General features: G+C 38.1%; 2 protein-coding genes across 2 annotated transcripts; one reads left to right on the top strand and one right to left on the bottom strand.

Moving 5' to 3' along the window:
• The first annotated feature begins 1,090 nt into the window (after positions 1–1,090).
• Positions 1,091–10,083, top strand: scpep1 (serine carboxypeptidase 1). Its single transcript, XM_058411152.1, has 13 exons — positions 1,091–1,309; positions 2,109–2,233; positions 2,392–2,481; positions 2,975–3,130; positions 3,287–3,361; positions 3,603–3,675; positions 5,320–5,357; positions 5,947–6,075; positions 6,701–6,785; positions 6,956–7,069; positions 7,519–7,656; positions 9,301–9,464; positions 9,855–10,083. The coding sequence occupies exons 1-13, from the start codon at positions 1,243–1,245 to the stop codon at positions 9,915–9,917; spliced, it is 1,317 nt and encodes a 438-aa protein (XP_058267135.1). The 5' UTR covers positions 1,091–1,242; the 3' UTR covers positions 9,918–10,083.
• Positions 10,084–11,088: 1,005 nt separating this feature from the next.
• Positions 11,089–20,751, bottom strand: engase (endo-beta-N-acetylglucosaminidase). Its single transcript, XM_058411124.1, has 14 exons — positions 20,499–20,751; positions 20,190–20,269; positions 19,700–19,901; positions 18,135–18,283; positions 17,546–17,700; positions 17,155–17,303; positions 15,717–15,888; positions 15,408–15,511; positions 14,979–15,090; positions 14,718–14,902; positions 13,353–13,495; positions 13,173–13,272; positions 12,036–12,150; positions 11,089–11,629 (listed from the first exon to the last, which is right to left on the bottom strand). Exons 1-14 carry the CDS (start codon positions 20,594–20,596, stop codon positions 11,231–11,233), a joined length of 2,163 nt encoding a protein of 720 aa, XP_058267107.1. The 5' UTR covers positions 20,597–20,751; the 3' UTR covers positions 11,089–11,230.
• Between the last annotated feature and the right edge of the window lie 145 nt (positions 20,752–20,896).

Here is a 20,896-nt window from a genome sequence, read left to right as displayed (position 1 = left end):
TCATTTGCTGTCTGATATATCCCACCCCTTGACAGATGCCACTGTAGTAAGTTAATTAATGTTTTTCACTTCACCTGTCAGTGGTTCAATGTACCAGCAGTAGTAATTACGCTATAGTGGACAGTCAGTATTCCATGACCAGGTTTGGGTGCCTGTGGCCTACAATTAAGGTCTTCCACAATCAACCATGTCATCATGTCTGTTTGTTGAAGATCCAGTGGATGATGGCATGCATAAAGTGCTCCCAGGCTGTGTAGGAGAAGCTAACAGGGGAAAAACATTATTCCTTCTTTGCACTGACATTTTGTTATTTTTGCAATCAAACACTTAAATATTGTGTGTACAAGTGCAGATTAGCAAATAACTGAAAGTGCAGAGTAAGCAGATAAAGAGAATGGCAAGGTACAGTACAGAGTGGGTAGTGTTGCTGGTTCATAGCTCCAAAGTCCCAAAATTCATGGATACTGTCTTTGTACAGTTTCTCTGCATGCTCTATTTGTGTTCATGTGGGTGTCCTCTGGGTTCTCCAGTTTTCTCCCACCTCACAAATACCAGTAGGTGGATTGGTGAATGAGTGTTTGAATGTGTGTGTATGTGGTTCCCTGCAATGGGCTGGTATCCTGTACTGGCGTTCATAGGATAGAACTTACTGAAGATGAATAAATTATGAGTATGTGCAATATATATATATATATATATATATATATATATATATATATATATATATATATATTGCACATACTCATAATTTATTCATCTTCAGTAAGTTCTATCCTATTCTATTCTATATATATATATATATATAAAATGTATGTTAAATCTAGAGTCATACAGATGTGTGTATAATGTGTCATTAGACAATGTGACTCTTCTTGTCATGTGAGCATGTCATATGATCAATGATTAAGTGCAAAGAATCGTTTTGTAATGTCTGTGTAAGGATTCTTACAGAGTTGTTTTGAATAGCAGGAACATTTTGCAGCCTGGTTTGTTTAGTGAAAAGCACTGAGTCTGCAGTACCTGTCTGGATGATTTAATGGACTCTATTCAAATAAACCTGTATTTTGTGAACACACTTAATGGAAACCCCCGCCCCTAACCGTTTCCGTCCCCGTCCCCCACTTGTGTCAGCTGACTCAGGAGTCATATGATGTTCGCTTGTCGTTTCAAGCAGCGTTGTTGAAGGTTTTGAGAGTCGGTACCGGGAACCGAGCGGAACCGACCCGAGAGACGGCAGTAAAGATGGCGCGGTGCTGCACTGGCGCTTTTTTAGTCGCTACACTGTTGTTTACAGCTTGTTTTGACACAGGTAATTATTCACTTTTGCTAGAGGAAACTTCTTTAACTAAGGCAGAGTCACAGTACTTGGATATGTTATGAGTTTAAAACGGTAAGATGTGAGTTCTGTTGGTTTGCATATGAACCGTTTTCAGTTCCGTAATTGAATCATTTGTTTTGATTCGTTTGTATAGGGTTTAGAAGATCCTTACTATTTCTGAGATCAAGATTTCTTTCCCATTTGGAGTAGCAACGCTGCACTACTTTGGAATAGCCATCATACTTTTATATATGTGTCTGTTGTCTTAATCTGCACAGATTATTTTTTCTTTCAGGTGAATAATGAAAGTGAAAGATCCGTTTTAATGCTACATGTGAATGTGTATCTGGTGTTAGTCATATCAGAGTACCGCAGCGTTGTAATAAAGCACTGGAAGTATCCGCTCTTACAGAGAAAGTCCATCCTGAAACACATTCACTATGTTTATACCGAACTATTTTGTCATGTACTTAGTGTCTGGTGCTTGGTTCCGGTTCCTGTGCGAAATTAGGACAGTGTGCTGTGATGACGTCACGGGGGACATTGCTAGTGCTATTAAAGTCCTTCACTAGCAAGTGTGCTGTTATACTGAATATCAACACAATATGGAAAAAGGATGTTTTTGCTCCATGAACAGAAATAAGTCCAGAAGAAACCACCCTCACTGAGCCTGTTGGCTAGCTACATCACAATGATTTGCACATTCCTGTTAAAGGTGCACCGGGTGAAATCCCTTTTTCCTTTCCAACTTCATCTGACAAGCTTTCATACCCACTCATTTCTCTCGCAGTCTCGGGGAAAGAGGCATGGGATTACGTGGATGTACGTGATGGAGCTCATATGTTCTGGTGGCTTTACTACGCTAACAGCTCCTCATCCAGCTTTCAGGATCTGCCGCTGGTCATGTGGCTTCAGGTGTGACTCGTAAAAGTCTTTCTCACCATGAGTCAGAAATAATTTGAATGCATTTGTAAGCATGGAACAGATGTCTCTTTGAGTATTTTGATTATATTGATGGTCAGCAATGGTATATTGAAGTAATTGCATCACTTAGTCTTGTTGTCTTGGATCAGGGGGGTCCTGGAGGGTCAAGCTGCGGTTTTGGAAACTTTGCAGAAATTGGACCTCTTGACACCAAACTTCAGCCGAGAGAAACCTCCTGGGTGCGTGTAGAAAGATTTATTACTTATTAAAAAGAATTTACTTTCATTAAATGCACAGAACTCTGACTTGGTCAATACAAAAGCAAGCACGAACACACACACCCCTTGTTATATACCATGTATAGTAGTGTAATGTATGTCTGTAGTCAATATTTATGAAAAACAAAGGGTTTAAATGTTATAAATTTGTCATAACAGTTGTATGTTTTCGTATCAAAAAATCTTTAGTTGTGTTGTCTAATTGCCGTTGCATTGTTATTTTGGAGAAGTCTAAACTGTCAAGCAGCTCACAACCCTCACTCCTCCTTACTGGCCTGCTCACCAGCAGTTGAACACAGTCACAGTACTCTAGATACAGAAACCCAACAGTGTCTAGACTAATCTTATAACAGAACGGATATCACAGAACATCAGGAGTCAAGAGGTTGAAGGTGAAATTGTAGTGTTGAGAGACACTATATGCAATATATATTGTTGATGTCTGTGTGTGTAGGTGAATGTCGCGAGTGTTTTATTCGTGGATAATCCAGTTGGAACTGGTTACAGCTACACGGACTCATACGATGCTCTCACTAAAGACGTTGCAATGGTGGCTTCAGACATGATGGTCCTCCTGCAGCACTTCTTCTCTAAAAAAACTGAGTTTCAGGTAACACACAATTACACGTAGCCTCTACTGATGTGTCTGAGACTGAACACAGGAAGTGTGTTTATTATATACAGTATGATTGAAATCTTATAAGGTCATTCCGAACATTAGTAGGTTGTTCTCTCTATAACTATATATTTCCCCTCTCTTGTGCAGGGTATCCCTTTCTACATATTTTCTGAGTCTTATGGAGGAAAAATGGCATCTGCTATTTCACTGGAGCTCACCAAGGTATAGAAACACGCTTATGATTTGCAATCTCACCTTCAGGTTGTGAATGAAAACAGGCCTTACTATCAACAAGTACATGTCTAATCTCTAAAATCTGCTGTTCACGTGTATGTTTTTGTATCTACTTCCTGTAAATGTCTTCAAACCTTTATACAGGATGCTAAGTGTATGTAATAGTTTTTTTTTTCTGTGTGCTCAGAGGCATTAGTACATCATTGATTCTTTCTGTCTCTCTCTGTAGGCCATCAGGAAAGGTTCCATCAAGTGTAACTTTGCAGGCGTGGCACTGGGAGACTCCTGGATTTCTCCTCTTGGTCTGTATTTTACAAAAACATAGACAGTTTAGTTTTATACATAGTTTTTTTCCAGTGTAATCCTTCCATGGAAAGTCACCTAGCATCAATAAGATGTCTCGCTGCAGGGATGAGGAGAATGTAGTTTTTTTGCAGATGTGATAAGTCATCAGAAAGACAGGAGTCGTCGTAACATACTGATCAAAGTCCTTAGGGTATAAAGGTAGCACAAGGGCATGTGATGTTCTGTTCCACCAAATGATGAGTCATGTAGAATTACTGTAACTGATGCAACAGGGAAATCTTTCTCCTGGCTGGAAATTGAATTAATCGTGATTTGCTAAAAGGTCTAGATATAAAAAGTGCTGATTTACCAACTGATCTATGTGTCTATGGAGGATTGTGTCTTTCATATGAGCAAAATAGTGTCCATTTTGCTCATTTGAGATCATGAATGTCCAGTTTGAGATATTCATACCTAAAAGTACAGAAAACGAGACAGAAATATTGTTGCAGGCTGATGCCTCCGAAGTGAAGTTTAAACCTGAAAGCCATGAACAGTTATTGTGTGCACAAATTGATACCATTTAAGGGTATTAAATTACAATAAAAGTTACATATAAGGTCATAAGTTTACACAAGTCTTGCCAAATCTGTAACATGAAATCACTGATGCTCAAGAAAGCAACATGATACGTTAAGAGCTGGGTGGGTGGTTAAACTTTTAAACAGGGTGATCAATGTAATTGGTTATTTTACCTTCTGGGAAATGTGTAAATATCTTACGTAGCTTCTGAAGGGCAGTGCTAAATGAAAATATATGATCTTTAAAGCAAAATTATAAGCTCTTAATGAATCTTGTTGCTTTCTTGTGCATCAGTGAATGTTTTGTAATAGTCGTGTAAGAGTCCCTCAGTTAGCGTCAGTGTGAAAAGATGGATCTAAAAATCACATAGTCACTGTTGGAAAGGGATCAAATATGCAAAAGACACTAGAAAAGAAAAGAATCTGCAGAAGCCGGAGGATTTTTCTGAAGAACTGTGGGCAGTTTAACTTCTCAGGACAAACAAGGGTCTCTTAAAGAATTCTCCTAAAACATAAGAACAGTCGCTGATCATCCAGTTACATCACACAGTATTAAGAATCAAGCGTGTGTAAACATTTAAACTGGTTCATAAACTCAGTTCTTATTGTATCTTGTGAAGTATATGTAAACATCTTTACATGAAATACCTTTTTCAGCTATATGCAGTTTTTATGATCATTCTTATTTTCATTTTTTTCAATTCTTTCCATTTTTGCAGATTCAGCTATTCAAACTTATGACCTCAACTGTAAATGTTAAGAGCACAGGATATCTTATTAATGCTCCAGTGTTTTCAAGTTTCTTGTAATTTAATGATTTAATATTACCTAAATAAAGTTGGTTTTACTTTTGATATTCATGACATGTCACACTTTCAAAGACATTCTGTGGAAATGTTATTTATTTCTTATGAATAGAACACACTCTTATTGTGCTTTGTATAATATATTTTAATTGGTCTCATTGCCTTTGGTCTGCCTTGTACCAGACATGCACGAAGCTTATTTCATTAATGTCTTGTCTCCTTTGTCTGGTGTAATTCAAACACATGGCCACTAATAGCACCTTTTTTCCTACAGACTCTGTTCTGACATGGGGACCCTACCTGTACAGCACTGTAAGTAACACATCATCACAACAATATTATATACACTACCAGGTAAAGCTGTTCAACACCCTAGTTTTTTTGTTTAGTTTGTTTAAATGACCTCAGGTTAAGCACAGAGCTAGAAAAAAAATCGAACTAATCTGAGTAATAGGTATGCTTGTGTAATTGTTGATCTGGTCGAACGGCACTTTATAGCTGCTATAATGTAAGTGATAATAGGAACTAATTGGTTTCATGGACAGTCAGCAACATTACATATATAATATATATTCCAAATATAAATTGGAAAAAATGCATTGCTGTGGTTTAAGAGGGAGAAAACACTCAGGTATGCAAATTTATAATCAATATAGGGAGCGTAACTAACTTTTCTTTGCATCAGGCTGCTTCACACAACCCGGGGCTTTGATTATTTTTCAGTAACAGCATGCCCACACATGTTGCCTTCTTTACAGAAAACCCTGAAAAGGCAGGAATTCAAAAACATTTGTATGATTTTTTTCAGTTACTGATAACATTTGTAAAGTACATAAATATTTGTTATTGTTAAATTTGGTATATTGGTCTATAGATATTTAAAGTGTGTGTGTGTGTGCAGTCCCTGCTGGACGATTTTGGGCTGGGTGAGGTGATGCGTGCGGCTAAAGCAGTTCAGAGTGCTGTTGAGCAGGAGAAGTACGACACGGCCACCCAGCTGTGGGGCATTGCCGAGAACGTCGTAGAGCAGGTCAGAGACCATCAAACACACACAAACACAAACATGGTGTGCTGCAGTGTCTTACCTAAGCTGTATCGTGTGTGTGTGAGAAGGTTCTCAGTGCTCCTATGTTCACACACACAACAAATCAGGACAAAGTAAACAGAGTGTGTTCATGTTCATTTTCATGAGAGCTGAAATTCCGGCAACATGAGCGACAGAAACCATTAGTGACTAGAAAAAGTGGGCGTGTCCAGTGAAATTTGTGCAGCAGGTACTAATGAGAGTGAGGACAGTAGAGTGCATTTGATCCAGCAAAGAGCACACACTGCTTCTTCTTGTAGATAAACATACACAAACCAAATCTCCCTTCAGAATGTTTCATTTTAGCGACAAGAAAATAGATATTCTAGAATTCTAGTTCATCAGCCACCCACTGATGCATGTTATTACTATAGCAGCCAGTAGTAGGAATGTTGCAGTAATGGCAGAGTGAGTGTCTAACCTCATGTGGAAATCTGGGGTTTGGATTGGATGAGAAATATCATTCATGGGTGATTTATACACATGCTCTTTCACAGTCTAATATAAACACACCTCATAGGATTTCATCACATGCCTCAAACACACACCTAATATTTAAATTTTGTTCCAGAACACCAACGGAGTGAATTTCTACAACATCCTCACTCCGAACAGTGACCTGCTCAAATCCAGCACAGAAAATGAAGGCTATCTCTGTATGATACAATTCCATCAACCAATCAGAAAATATCTTGTGTAATATCTGGCTATTGTGTAAATAAGGAATAAAACATGATAGTGCTTGTTGTTTTTAATAAAATTTACAATGTAAAATCTAAACCTACGAAGGTTAATGGTTTTTATTACTTTCTTGTCTGCATCACAGCCGCTTTACAACGGCGACATGTCCGACCGCTGCATGGCCAGTCCCTCGACGAGCTGATGAATGGACCAATCAGGCAGAAGCTTGGCATCATTCCCAAAAATGTGACATGGGGAGGTAAATATTTATCTGCAAATAAACGAGCGTCTCCACAAAAAAAACCTACACATCGTGCGTGTCCGTGCGTTAGACTGTTGTTACCATAGAAACGCTACTTCAGCTGCTGTTATAGAAAATATAATGAAAATCAATCAAGCTTCTGAAGGTGAATTTAAGAAATATGATCATTCATGATGTTCACCCCATTTGTGTACAGCATCCCAAATCAACGGTGCTCAAGATTGTAAAAGAACACGTCATTTGGGATGCTGTACACAAATTAGTCGTGTGTTAAGTAAACATCACAAATGACAAATGAGCTCTTCTTTTATTTACTTTCAGCCACACTGACTATATTATCAGTGTATTTATGCTCTATAAAGCATTATAAATGGTGTTTGAAGGTCAGTGTTACATCCATACAGATTCTTAGCTTGTTGTGTGTGTGTGTGTGTGTGTGCGCCCAGGCCAGTCTATGGATGTGTTTTCCAGCATGTCTGGAGACTTTATGAAGCCTGTGATCGACATTGTTGATGAGCTTTTGGCTGAAGGAGTGAATGTGACCGTATACAACGGCCAGCTGGACTTAATCGTGGACACCATGGGTAAAGCGCATCATTAATGATTGATTTAGATTTAAAAATAAATATTATAGGATGCTTTTAAAGGTAGAGTGATCAGATCGACTGCTAAATAAAGAAAGAAAGAATTCTTAAAAGCTATAGTACAAGCTCTTGTTAGAAGTCAGATGTTATGCTCTTTCATCTAATACTCAGTAACTGACAATCATGCAAATATATATATATATATATATATATATATATATATATATATATATATATATATATATATATATATAACAAAACAATTTGTCAGTGTTACACACAGGACCCCATTGTATTGTTACAGGGTAACAGACAAAAACAAAATATAAACGTGTGTATGTACACTATATTGTCAAAAGTTTTGGGACACCCCTCCAAATCATTGAATTCAGGGGTTGGACTCGGCCCCCTAGTTCCAGTAAAAGGAACTCTTAATGCTTCAGCATACCAAGACATTTTGGACATTTTCATGCTCCCAACTTTGTGGGAACAGTTTGGGGATGACCCCTTCCTGTTCCAACAAGACTGCACACCAGTGCACAAAGCAAGGTCCACAAAGACATGGATGAGTGAGTTTGGTGTGGAGGAACTTGACTGGCCTCAACCTGACCTCAACCTGATAGAACACCTTTGTGATTAATTAGAGCAGAGACTGTGAGCAAGACCTTCTCTTCCAACATCAGTGCCTGACCTCACAAATGTGCTTCTAGAGGAATGGTCAAACATTCCCATAAACACACTCCTAAACCTTGTGGAAAGCCTTCCCAGAAGAGTTGAAGCTGTTATAACTGCAAAGGGCAGCCAACTCCATATTACATTCATGTGTATGTACAAGCAGATGTTTCAGTTTGGCCTGACTCACAGTCTCCACTCTAATTCATCACAAAGGTGTTCTATCAGGTTGAGGTCAGGACTCTGTGCAGGCCAGTCAAGTTCCTCCACACCAAACTCACTCATCCATGTCTTTATGGACCTTGGTTTGTGCACTGGAGTGCAGTCATGTTGGAACAGGAAGGGGTCATCCCCAAACTGTTCCCACAAATTTGAAAGCATGAAATTGTCCAAAATGTCTTGGTATGCTGAAGCATTAAGAGTTCCTTTTAAGGGGCCGAGCCCAACCCCTGAAAAACAACACTGGAATTCAGTGATTTGGAGGGGTGTCCCAAAACTTTTGGCAGTATAGTGTATGTTTCACAAATAAACCCACATATTCTTTTGCAGACAAAACAATGTAACGAACAAAAATGATATCTAATGACAATACTTAGTTTGTTGTGTACAAAGTGCTTTTTAAGTCACTTCATTCCTGTAAATCAAGTATTACCAGTCTGCTTTTGTCTGTTTTCTGTCTGGTTTTAAGCCAAACTAAATTTCTTTTAATCTTGAATTTCAAAAATTCCACACAGAGAAAATGATAAATATCATAGACAGAACATTGCAAACAAAAATGCTAAATCAGCTATTGTATCACAAACACCTTTGTTTCAGAAGCTATTTAATGAAGTTTGTATATAACCTCGTCAAATCAAAGGTTTTTTTTTCCATATATCAAATACACTTAAGTTGAAGGCTTGAAGATCATTGTGTCATTAATAAGTAACAGCATTACACAGCAGTGTGTGTGTCTGTGTGTATGTTTTGCAGGTCAGGAGCTTTGGGTTAAAAAGCTAAAATGGGACGGACTTATAAAGTTTAACCAGATGAAATGGACGGCGCTGGAAGACCCGCAATCAACCGGACAAACTGGAGCTTTTTATAAAACCTACAAGAACTTTGCTTTCTACTGGATCCTCAAAGCTGGACACATGGTAATGAAGTAGATTTAATTCTGACTTAATTGGAGTGATTTACTGTATAAGGAGAATATGTTTTAATAAAATCAACATTACAGTGAGGGTAAACTCCACATTAGTTAAAAAACAACCAGTAGAGGATGATGACAGGAAATTTCAGGAGGAAAAAAGTTAAAGCTGTAGAAGGAAATGTGTACATCATACATATATATATATATATATATATATATATATATATATATATATATATATATATATATATATATATATATATATATATATATATATATTTCACTGCACTGTCATATACGTATGACTTAAAGAGGAAGTTGGCTACTTCCATTTCCTTAAAAGCTCCCTATATATAATTTCAAAACCCTCTAGCTTTCTTTTATTTCCTTATAGATCCCGTCTGACCAGGGCTCGATGGCACTGAGGATGTTGAAGATGGTGACGCTGCAGGAGTAAAAACAGCTGCTTGTCCATTCTAGACAATCAACACCACCAAAATCAGTGCTTCTTTTTTTTTTTTTGGCTTCACACCAAAATTCTCAAATGACTGTTTTTATTTGATCAGACTGATTTTTATTGTTTCATCAAGATAAACTGAAATAAATAAATGATCGTTTTTCTACATGGTAGTCTTAGTAATGAATTCTCAGCTTACTACTCAGTTTACTAAAGTCACCTGTTGGGGCACAGCAGAGCAAACATGAGAAGGTCTATTGACTGTAATTTACTACCTCACCGAGTGAACGAGTGAAAGATCCACGTTGTGATCCACGTTGCTGTGTAGACTGAATATTTATTATTCAGTGTAAAAAAAAACAAAAAAACCATCAACCACATTTTAATGTGTAAGTAGTATTGTGACTTATTTATTTCCTGACTTTAAACTATATGGGATAAGATAAATCTGAAAAATGTAATTACTTACACAAGAATCACATCATCTACACAGAGGTGTTTTGTTTTGGTTGGATGTCAAATGGTCTTTTACCTTTCCTTACTTTTATAAGTAGTGAGTTTATTTATTAAGAAACCACCAAAAATTAAATAAAATGCATAAGGGGCCTGTTTACTATGTTACCTTGGATCTGCTTAATCTTATCAGATCTTAATCTGGCATTTGCATAATATTCATACTGTCTACTTACTTAAACACAACTACAATATATAGATAGTTTACAGTTTGCCTTCACTAGAATTAAACTAGGCTCAAACACTGTTCCAGCATGACAAGGTCCCTATGCACAAAGCAATCTCCCTGAAGTCATGGTGTGTTAATAAGGTTTGAGTGAAAGATCTCGAGTGTCCTGAACTGAGCCCTGACTCGAATCAAACCCACTGCATAACTTCAGGATGAACTGAAACACCAACTGAACCCCAGACCTCCTAACTCTTACATCAGTGCCTGATCTCACTAATGCTCTTGTAGACCTCCACAGCCATGTGTCATCTCCTAGAAGTCTCCTTAGAAGAGTGGAGCTTATTATAAAAGATGAATGAATGTGTTTCAGAGCACATATGGATGTCATGGTAAGATTTAAGCAGAAAGTGCGCCTTTGTTTCAACGGATAATTTGTGTTAATGATAAATTAGATCTTACCAGAGGATACTTGAACAGTTTTTCATACTGTCAGGTGAAAGTATTTTATTTATAAATCACTCAAAATGTCTTTGAAAGATAGGAACGATACAAAAATACCTCCAAATGATGTTATTTACTGTATGCACACACTTACAGTTTACTAATACAATCTTTGTGTTTAAGTGTATGTTCATATATCAGAGGATGGTGTGTAGCTCAGGGCCTGTCTCCCCCAGAGCGACTCGGGCAAGCTGAAGCCGTCTCTGCTCACCGGCTCCACCAGCAGCTCCATCACTCCAACCGTGTGTTCAACGTCAAGCTCTACTACACGGTACATTGTTGAATACGCCCGGCCAATAAGAACGGGTGCTCCACACCCGACTCGTGGACCCGGACCACGTAGGTGACGCCAATACACACGAAAATACCGCAGCAGGTGAGTCGGGTAGTGCCAGTGAAGTGTAGCATTCAGGAATACCTTTGTAGCTTTTCCACTGACATCAACATCTCCTCTGTGCCACACCACATCGGACACACACATGTTCTGGATGGGCAATGGAGGCATGAAGAGACTCTCTGTATCTAACACCTGCAATAAAGTGGCAAAGAAAAAAAAAAAGTCATCTGCAAGGGAAATCCAAGATCATAGTTTCTATGGAATGAATAATTGTTGGTGTGAGGTTTCCTGTTTCTAATGTTCTAACGCTCAGCACTTTGTAACACTCCAAAGTTACATCCAAGGACATCTTGTAGATTTTCTGTCACTACAAGCTTAATATTTTTGGTTGTTTTTACCAAAAGAGAAACAAAAGAAAATGATGAAAGACCATAGATATTAAAATATAAGTGATATGTAAGGGAATGACCTTCTTTCACTGCCATTACAAAGCATTAAATAAATGATGTACGTTGTGCAGGCCATTGTTTATTCTGGCAAATTGCTGTAGTATATGAGGAACAAAATTAAGATTATTAAAAGATTAGTTCTCCTTTACCATGATCTCTCCAATCCTACAGTTAAACGGAAGATCCTGTGATTCTGCTTCTGTTCGGGACACGCTGACACACACCTCTCTGAGGGTACTACCGGACCTCTCCAGCAGGAAACACCTACACACACACACACACAAGAAATATTATATTACAGAATAACAAATGACATTTCAGGGGAGATATCTTTTATTCTATACTTTTACCATCTTTTAAGTCTGTTTAGAGAACACTACATAATAATACATTAATAATTAATAATAATACTTAATTTTGCTCCATTCTGATGCACAACATTTGTCTCATTATATGTTGATAATATGGATCCCACAACTGAAAATCAAAACCCAAACCATATATTCTGGCAAGGTTAACCATGTCTTTCCAGTATTTAAAAGTTATTTGATCGAGACACCTTTTCAGGTTTGAATTGTGTATATTGCTAAACCTTTAAGTACACATACAACACATTCCTTAGTAAATCTCATATATGTAAGTAAAGAAAGAAACCCCATTTTTGCACAAGTTAATCAACTGGATTATGGAAATGTCTGTATATGTAGAAAGTAAAACAGATGTAGACAGTAAAACAAAAATATTCAGTCATCAGTGAGTGACATAGGCATTTAAGAGTTTTATTTGGTGGTGATTTTTCAGTACACGTCTCATCTATGAATCTGTTCAGCTCACTGGTCCAACTCATGCTAAACTCAAACTGAAGGTACAATAAAAGTCATTTTACTGCTATTTTGTGGCTTGCCAAGATCAATAATCCAAGATATTTGAGAATGTTTTCACTTACCAACTTAAAATGACTCCATTTGACTAGCTAAACATTTACAACTTAGCTAAGGGATTTGACTGACCTTATCGTATTCCAGTTAATGTTAGTTTACATTTCAGCTTTCAAACTAGTGATTTATTTTAAGTAGCTAGGTTTAAATTAGGTTAGGATTGTGTAACCAAAAACAGATGTCAGGTTTTCCAGCAAGCTAGTTAGCTAACATTATGCTAACTATTTTACAGTGAAATTCAAACTTGTACCCAAGTTCACTAGGTTAGGTCGGAGTTAAACTGGTAGCTGCACGCAGTAACATTAACTATGTTTATCCACACAAAGGCCCGTCTTCAGTGACTCTAACCTGGTAATCCAGCCGTTTGCATTCTGCTCTCCATAGCTCTGAGTGAACTGCTTCACCAGCTGATGATCTTCATCTAACCCCACTGGAATCACATCACTGACTGAAACACACACACACACACCACAAAATAGTAATATACACCTAGATTCATTTTGTGTGAAGAACTAAATCAACACTCACTCGGCATGTCCTCACTCGCTGCGTGTGTGCTGAGAGCAGCATCTGTGGTTTTGAGCTCTAAAGAGATATTCACGCCTTCTGACGGCTGATAGACGCACAAGATGAACGTCCTTGAGGCCAATGGCACGTGGAGTGAAAATATCCTAGGAGAGAAGCCATAAAGAGATGTTAATAATATTTCTTTCTTTTATTATCTCATTAAATCATAGTCTAAACTACACCATTAGACTCTTTCCTTTCTTTTGAGATTTGGGTCCATGTTAATATGACTGTGTCACAGAATCTCTGCAGATTAGCTGTAGTTTCAGAGGATGACTCTCCTGTTATTCTACATGCTCTTAGATTCAGATCTAGTGACTGCAGGAAGCCAGTGAAGTAAACTGAACTCACTGTCATGGAACCAGTTTAGAGCCCTAGTGTCCTAATTAACTGTGATATGTGAAGAAATTCAGTACTGTACATGTGACAAGTAAAACTTCTTTTGCTAGAGATGACTTATTATTAAGTTTATTATAATAAAAATATGGTTGTGGCTATACAGCGATTCATGTGGTTAGCAACAATACTCAGATAAGGTATGTGCCATAAAAACATTCCCCACGCCATTACATCAGCTTGAACTGCTGACACGAGGCAGACTGGGTCCATGCATTCAGGCTGGATGCTGGTGATGATCACCTGTCTGTCTAGTCTGTGGGTGAACCTGTGCCCACTGTAGCCATAGATTCATGTTTCTGGCTGACATGAGTGTATAGCTAATTCCATTTTATTTCAATTTTATTCTATTTTTAATTCCATTTTTGACTAGTTTTACCTTGACTCACACCTACTGTGTAATATTGTGTATGTGACAAACACTGTCCATTGTTAAAAGCGCTATACAAATCAAACTGACTTGAACTGAATTTTACCATCCACTTAGTGGTTGGATGTGTTGTGGATTCTGACATGATTTCTGTTCACCTGGACTGTAAAGAGTTGTTATAGGAGTTAGCATCGACTTCCTGTCAGATAAAATCAGTCTGGTCATTCAACCTCTGATCTCTCTCATTAACACAGTATCTCAGCATGCAGAACTGATGCTCGCTGGATGTTTTTTGTTTTCTGCACCGTTCTATAGACTATTATGTGTAAATATCCCAGATCAACAGTTTCTAAAATACTCAGACCAACTCGTCTGGCATCAACACCCATGCCTAATCAGATGTTTGATGAGAACATTATTCAAAGCTCATGACTGGTCAACTAAATAAATAAACAAGTATACCGTCATTATGTTCCTAATACAGAGGCCAACAAGTATATATAATTTTATTTTATTCTATACTGACTGGTGTTTTTTTTTTTTAATATATTATTCTTTACCTGGCACAGATTTTAGACAGTGATTTGGGCATGGTCCCTTCCAGGAGAAGTGAACTCCCTCCAGTCCACACTTTCTCTGAGCAGCCTCGAGTCTGAAACCAGCCTCCTGCCTCCAAATTCTCCGTCACATAAAGAGGCTGCAGCTCCTGAGCACTCAGGTTCATCCAGGTTCTGTTCTGTTCTACCTACGCATTCACAAACAAATCAACACATTAGACTGTGTCTAATTTAGTAGTTTGAGACGTATTACATTAAACTTACTTTCCCTCTCCTGTAGAGAGTATTTCCATAACCCTGACAGAATGATGAGACAAACGGAAGAGGACACTCAGGATGGTGAATGTAAAGGAAGTGTGATAACAAGCCCCAAAATCTAAAACACACACACAAACACACACACACACACAGTATTTGATCCGTTAGTACTAATAATACTTGCAAGATACGGCATGTTTACCTGAAGCACAGGTAATAGACACACATTCAAAATGAATTCTTCTCTCCTATTTAGCACTAGGTATATTTATTTATTTAATGTCTAATTGTACCAAACATGTACAGCATTTATGACACACATCAAGCAAGAGCTATTAAACACTTGATTCAAAAAAATCATAAGAGAATATATAATAAAGATAAAATACGTGTTTACTGGGGACATATTTATTGATTACACGCTCTTGCACTCACTTGTCCTGGTTCTTGCGGAAATCCACCTTGTCGTGGCACTCATAAACCCAACCAGGAGCAAAAATGGCTGTAGAAAGTCTGTGTTTACGAACCAGCTCAAGAGCCTAAAAGAAGCACGACAACACCATCACTCAGTTAGGTCACTCCACCTGAAAAACGCTACGAGTTTTCATTCCTTCTGCGTTCACTCAAGCAGAGCACACTGTCCTGGAATCAGGAAAAAGTCTTCAGTAAATATTATTTGCTGTTTATTAAAAACATTTGTACATCTAAATCAATTCTTGACCTTCACAACACAGTAAATCTCACTTTATTCGTTTCAAACTTTCCTCCTACTACGTCTCCTCTTGCGAACACATCAATGCCGACGTAAATATCAGCCAGACGCCCCTGTGCTGCTGGATCGGACGCCATGTCCTCTAGACTGCTCTCCGTCCAGTTATAGTTGGTGAAAATGCCATCACATGCATCAAAAAACACTCTGTTTGAAGCAGAAAGATGTTAAATGTTACATTAGCTGCACACAAAATCTATCCGTCCCACTTTACCTTAAATGTTACAGTGATGGACATCTTTAATAATTCAGGCTTGTCCTAATGATTAACCTCGTTAGAAAGCATGTTTTTAGGGAGCTTTAATGTGTTGCATTTCCTCTCTAACACTGCTCGCTCTGTAGCCTGTTATACTTCCAATTTCTTCTACGCAGGGTTGCGGGGAACCTGGAGTCTAAGCTGGAGTCTATCCCAGGGAACTCAGGGCACTCATAAATCCATTTTCACACTACAGACAAGTTAGACATGCCAATTTAGATCAGCCTACAGTGCATGACTTTGGATTAAGGGGAGGAAACCAGAGAACCAGAGGAAACCCCAGAAGAATACATGCAACGCCACACACAAAGGACAAAGGGGGAAGATGGACCCCTAACCCAACCCAATCATACCACTAGGTAGAATAGTGAGTCTATCTGGCCATTTTAGCTTTTAAATGTGAATTTAGTGTGTGAATGCATGCATCTGAAATAGTGTACTGTGTCTGTACAGTACTTACTGTGCCGTCATTATAACTGCAAAAACTTTTATTTTCCAATTCACTCAGGTGTTGTTAAACAAGTGCGGTTTAACCATGGAACAGCACATAAGACCTATAGTACTTACAATTTAAAAGAGCAGACGCTCTGCCTTCTGCCATTTTTGTTCTGACAGCTCTTCTGTATCAGTCCTGCTGGATTATGGGATAAAGCAGAGTGCACTGGCTCCATACTGCAGAATCTAAGCAGAAGCAGTAGGTAGGGCATCCCAGGCATTTCTCAGCTACTGTTTTATGAATACTAAGAATCAGGACATGCTACTTATTTGGTGTACTGTTTTGTCTCATACTGTATAGTAGGGTTTGTGTGAGTAAGCCCAGTGTTCCTAGGATAGATCATATCCTGACCAGGAAAATGCAGATACTCAACATTATTATTTATTCCTATAATGATTTATTTTGCTTGTTTTGATTCGTCCTCCAAACCCCCAAGCCCAACACATACACACACAGTCACTGTAAGGCACTTAATAATTTCCTCTTTGTCAGCTGTAAGCAGATGATTTTCATGTTTAGGATGTCGAATTATCATTATATCAACATTATCCCAAAATAAACACTGTTGTGTGTAACAGTTACCCTATAATTTTCTGACTTTCTAAGTATGTTAGTATTTTAGTGCAATGTATAATGTATAAACCGTATACCTGAGACTCACCTGTTGCTGTTGTTGAGTTGGTTTTGCCATTTCAGACTACCGTCCTCCAGAACGCTGTCATACCAGATCACCAAACTGCTGGGAACATGCTCATGCATCTGGTCAGTGAGGTAACGCAGGAATGGAGCCAGGTGTTTCACAGAGCCTTGCTACACACCCACACAAACACACACACACACACACACACACACACACACACACACAAAATAAAATCTTTGTTAGCATTTACATAATGAGGTTATGCCTACACCTAAACCCTAACAGCCTCACTAACTAAAAGGAAACCTCTTTAACTCTTTTACTTTTTCATTTAGGGGAGCAATAAAATCATTTTAGCACTTTTAAAATCACTGCATTACATTTGGTACTATGCAACTTAAACTTAGCTCACACTCAGCACATTCTCTATGTTTATGAGCCATCCGTCAAACCCGTAACATTGCGCAATCTGCACCAGCTTATCAGCGACGGATCGATACTTCTCCTCTTCGGCCAGGAAAACCTCACATATCTTCCCTCCTTCTGTCCACTCCGTGATGAAGGTGCCTGCATGTGATACAGAGACGGAGAACAAACAAAAAAACATAACTGTTACTTATTCCTAGTTGCATCAATGCCCTTTACAATCAACAAGTCATGCAAATAAAAGTACAATCAATTAGTCTGTATCGATTAATACATCAATATTGGTTCACCTGGTCAGGGACTAAGAACAGCATCAGTCTAAACCATTGTATGGAGGTAATACAGCAATTTCAACAAGTGGTTAAGGATCACACAACTGTGCTTAACTATAGTAATGATCTGTTGTCTGATTTGTTGTGAGCTCTGGATAAAAACAGAAAATTCAGATAAAGTGCATTTTTAAGTTCACACACCTGCTTTCAATTTCCTCAGTCCTAAAACTGCATTAACCAAAGAAGTGACCAGGAATAAGATAACAAGTACTCTTACCCGTATACGTTAGGGAGAACACTGACCTATTGAGAGCACGCCATGTTTATGAGCAGCATTGGTCCACATGGCTGGAGGGATGGTCACCATATGATGGCTGAAGTAGTTGAAGATGTCGATATATTCCCAGTGATAGAACACGTACGGTGTGTCCGCCTCTGCACCTTGAATAAACCTTAAGAGAAAAAAAAAAGAAAAACATTATCTTTACCTCGATTTGTGCACAGTTACTGTTAACATTATGCACTTAAGCACTTGCTTCCTGAGGAACCATATAATAAGCACAAATTGAACAGAACATTTCCTATAGTGTGGTACCTCATGATCATGGTCAGTCACAACCAGTGATTTTTACAAGCCAAAATATCCACCTTACTCTTTTCCGCATAAGCATTTTTGCTTAGTGCATCTGCCATTTTGTAAAAGGCACTGCTTGACTGGACACATCATCTCTCAGGGTACAAGGAAAACATCATCAAGTCTGTGTTTTGGTGGTGGAATGTACCTCCACTAGATGTCAGAACAGTTCAGTCTTCAAACAATGTCCACCTCTTCCTTAGAAATTTACATTGTGTTGTCGGTATGCTTTTCTTGCTGTTTTATCTCCCAACACTTTTTAGACTAATGATATTCTTAGCTGGTGACCCAGTGAACCAGTATTGATGTATTCACTGATAGAACACGTCAGAGCACTTCTGTAAGTCAGTCTGGATAAAGGACATCTGCCTAATGCCATAAATGTAAACATAAATCTATAATGAACTCTGATCACTAGTGAGCTCTGACACTTCTGAATGGATTTGACCACACTTCAATGTTTTTAGGTCCATTCCAGGTTGAGGTTGTAATAAAATACAACATGTGGAAAAGTTCAAGGGGGATAAATACTTATACAGAGCACGGTACAAAGCTGCTGATGGAAACATTTCCAGTAATTTTATCACTGCAAATCACCAGTCACTGAACTATATAAGTATATATGTACACTAAATATGTATACTATATATAACTAATATGTATACTATATATGTATACTAAACACCAGTATGGCATTTCTACCTCTGCTTATCAGTGGGTGACATTCCAAAGCAGTTTTCAGATCAATCACTGTATTTCTGAAACACCATTTAAGAAACAACACAGCGACAAAGCTACCTTAGTTTTCAGTGAAAGCTGCCCACTTCCGGTGACTTGTGTGACACTGAGCGTTAGCGACTAGATGTGTGTCCAGTGACGTGACCAAGTAAAGAAAAGCTAAACTTTCTGCAAATATGGAGTGACTGGAAGACAGTAGAGTGCATGTGATCCGTGGCTAAGAACACACACTTCTTTGCCTTTATCTCATACATGGTTACAGAGATATACACTACTGACCTCTAAACACAAACCAACTCTCCATCTAGAGTTTCTCATTTCAGTAGCAAGAAAACAGACTTGTCAAATGAAGTGCTAGCTGCTGGTAAACATTACTACTATAGCAACCAGTAATAGGGACAACTACTGGCAACTTACAGTGATAAAAATTGATGTACGTGTTAATGAAAAATTTTAGTGATGTTAGTAAAGTGATGAAGTCAGTTAGGGACAGTACCTGTCCTCCAGGTAGCCTCCCATCATGTCATGACAGACAAAAGTCCTCATCTGAGTGTCTTGCAGTGATGGCCATCTTTTCTCCAGTGGGACGGTGGCCTTGTTGAATGGATTTGCACTGCTGCTCTTCCAGGAAAGCAGCTCATCTAAAGACTTCAAGGCAGAGCTGATAGGCTCGGTTGTGTCCTGATCATAGTGCTCTGCTGCTCGATGGACATCATTTGAAAAGAACACATGGCATGAATTTTATTGCGGTATTAAAGTATGAAAGTAGAAAGAGTCTTTAGATGTTTTAGTGGGTCTAATGTGAAGTGAACTGCTTGCGGGCACTATTTGTATGGTTGTGTGCAATTTGGGACGCAGCTCTTGTGATTTATTGATTTTTTTTGTGACTGCCACCTCATCATTGATCAGTATTAAAATGATTTATTATGCAGTGGTTAGAAAAAAGAAAGTGGTTGGAATAAAATCATTCCTGAAGTTTCAAGTACCTGGAAGATGAGACGTCTTGAAGGTTATGACTTCATGGACACTTCCCTGATTCAGTGACTCATCCAAGTAAGACTCAGTTCTGGTAACAGGACATTAATGTAAACATCAACATTAGGAAATTAAGGGTCTTTTACTACTGCTCCAACAAAAATCTGGATAAAGTAGGAATGAGAAAAGTTACAGCTTCTGTACTGAAAAGAAAAATATATATATAAAACTCAACTAAAAGTTAGAGTAAATGTTTTTATATGGCGCGTGCAGTCTTTATGGACCTAATGTATTCAGTGTAACTGTATCTCAATACTCACCCAGTTTCTATTTTAGCAACCTTTCCACCTGCCCCCTCTGTGTCCTTTCTTCTCCGGTTAACACTCTTATTTTTCATTTCACTCGAGTCACCGTCCATAATAAACAACAGTAGCTTACTTTAGATTTAAAGAAGAGAACAAATCACGAATTTGCAGGTTGACTTCAGAGACACCAATGAGTTTTTCCGCATCAACTCTGATTGGTTGAACTGGTCACGTGGTTACCGAACTAAATGTACATATTTGTCAAAGAAACAAAATTATTTGAGTCATTTCAAAGTGATCTATGGTTTGTGCGTTGTTGCTTTTTGACAAAGATAATGTTTTATTAAATGTATATAGTAATATAGTGAGCTTTTCTCTTATTGTAGTACAATCGCGATTTAAAAAAACTACAT

The sequence above is a fragment of the Hemibagrus wyckioides genome, linkage group LG02 (genome assembly GCF_019097595.1).
Source record: "Hemibagrus wyckioides isolate EC202008001 linkage group LG02, SWU_Hwy_1.0, whole genome shotgun sequence".
NCBI lineage: Eukaryota > Metazoa > Chordata > Actinopteri > Siluriformes > Bagridae > Hemibagrus > Hemibagrus wyckioides.
The sequence above is the reverse complement of the archived record's forward strand: the minus strand, read 5'-3'. Positions and strand labels throughout refer to the sequence as shown.

What these genes read in the sequence shown, in the direction of transcription:
- scpep1 (XM_058411152.1), top strand. Translation starts at nt 1,243, where the DNA reads ATGGCGCGGTGCTGCACTGGCGCTTTTTTAGTCGCTACACTGTTGTTT. An exon ending in CGCTGGTCATGTGGCTTCAG is followed by an intron (nt 2,234 to 2,391) that starts GTGTGACTCGTA and finishes GTCTTGGATCAG; the next exon opens with GGGGGTCCTGGAGGGTCAAG. An exon ending in AGCCGAGAGAAACCTCCTGG is followed by an intron (nt 2,482 to 2,974) that starts GTGCGTGTAGAA and finishes CTGTGTGTGTAG; the next exon opens with GTGAATGTCGCGAGTGTTTT.
- engase (XM_058411124.1), bottom strand. Translation starts at nt 20,596, where the DNA reads ATGGACGGTGACTCGAGTGAAATGAAAAATAAGAGTGTTAACCGGAGA. An exon ending in GGAGGCTACCTGGAGGACAG is followed by an intron (nt 18,284 to 19,699) that starts GTACTGTCCCTA and finishes TTTTCTCTTAAG; the next exon opens with GTTTATTCAAGGTGCAGAGG. An exon ending in AGCGAGTGAGGACATGCCGA is followed by an intron (nt 13,273 to 13,352) that starts GTGAGTGTTGAT and finishes TGTGTGTTTCAG; the next exon opens with TCAGTGATGTGATTCCAGTG.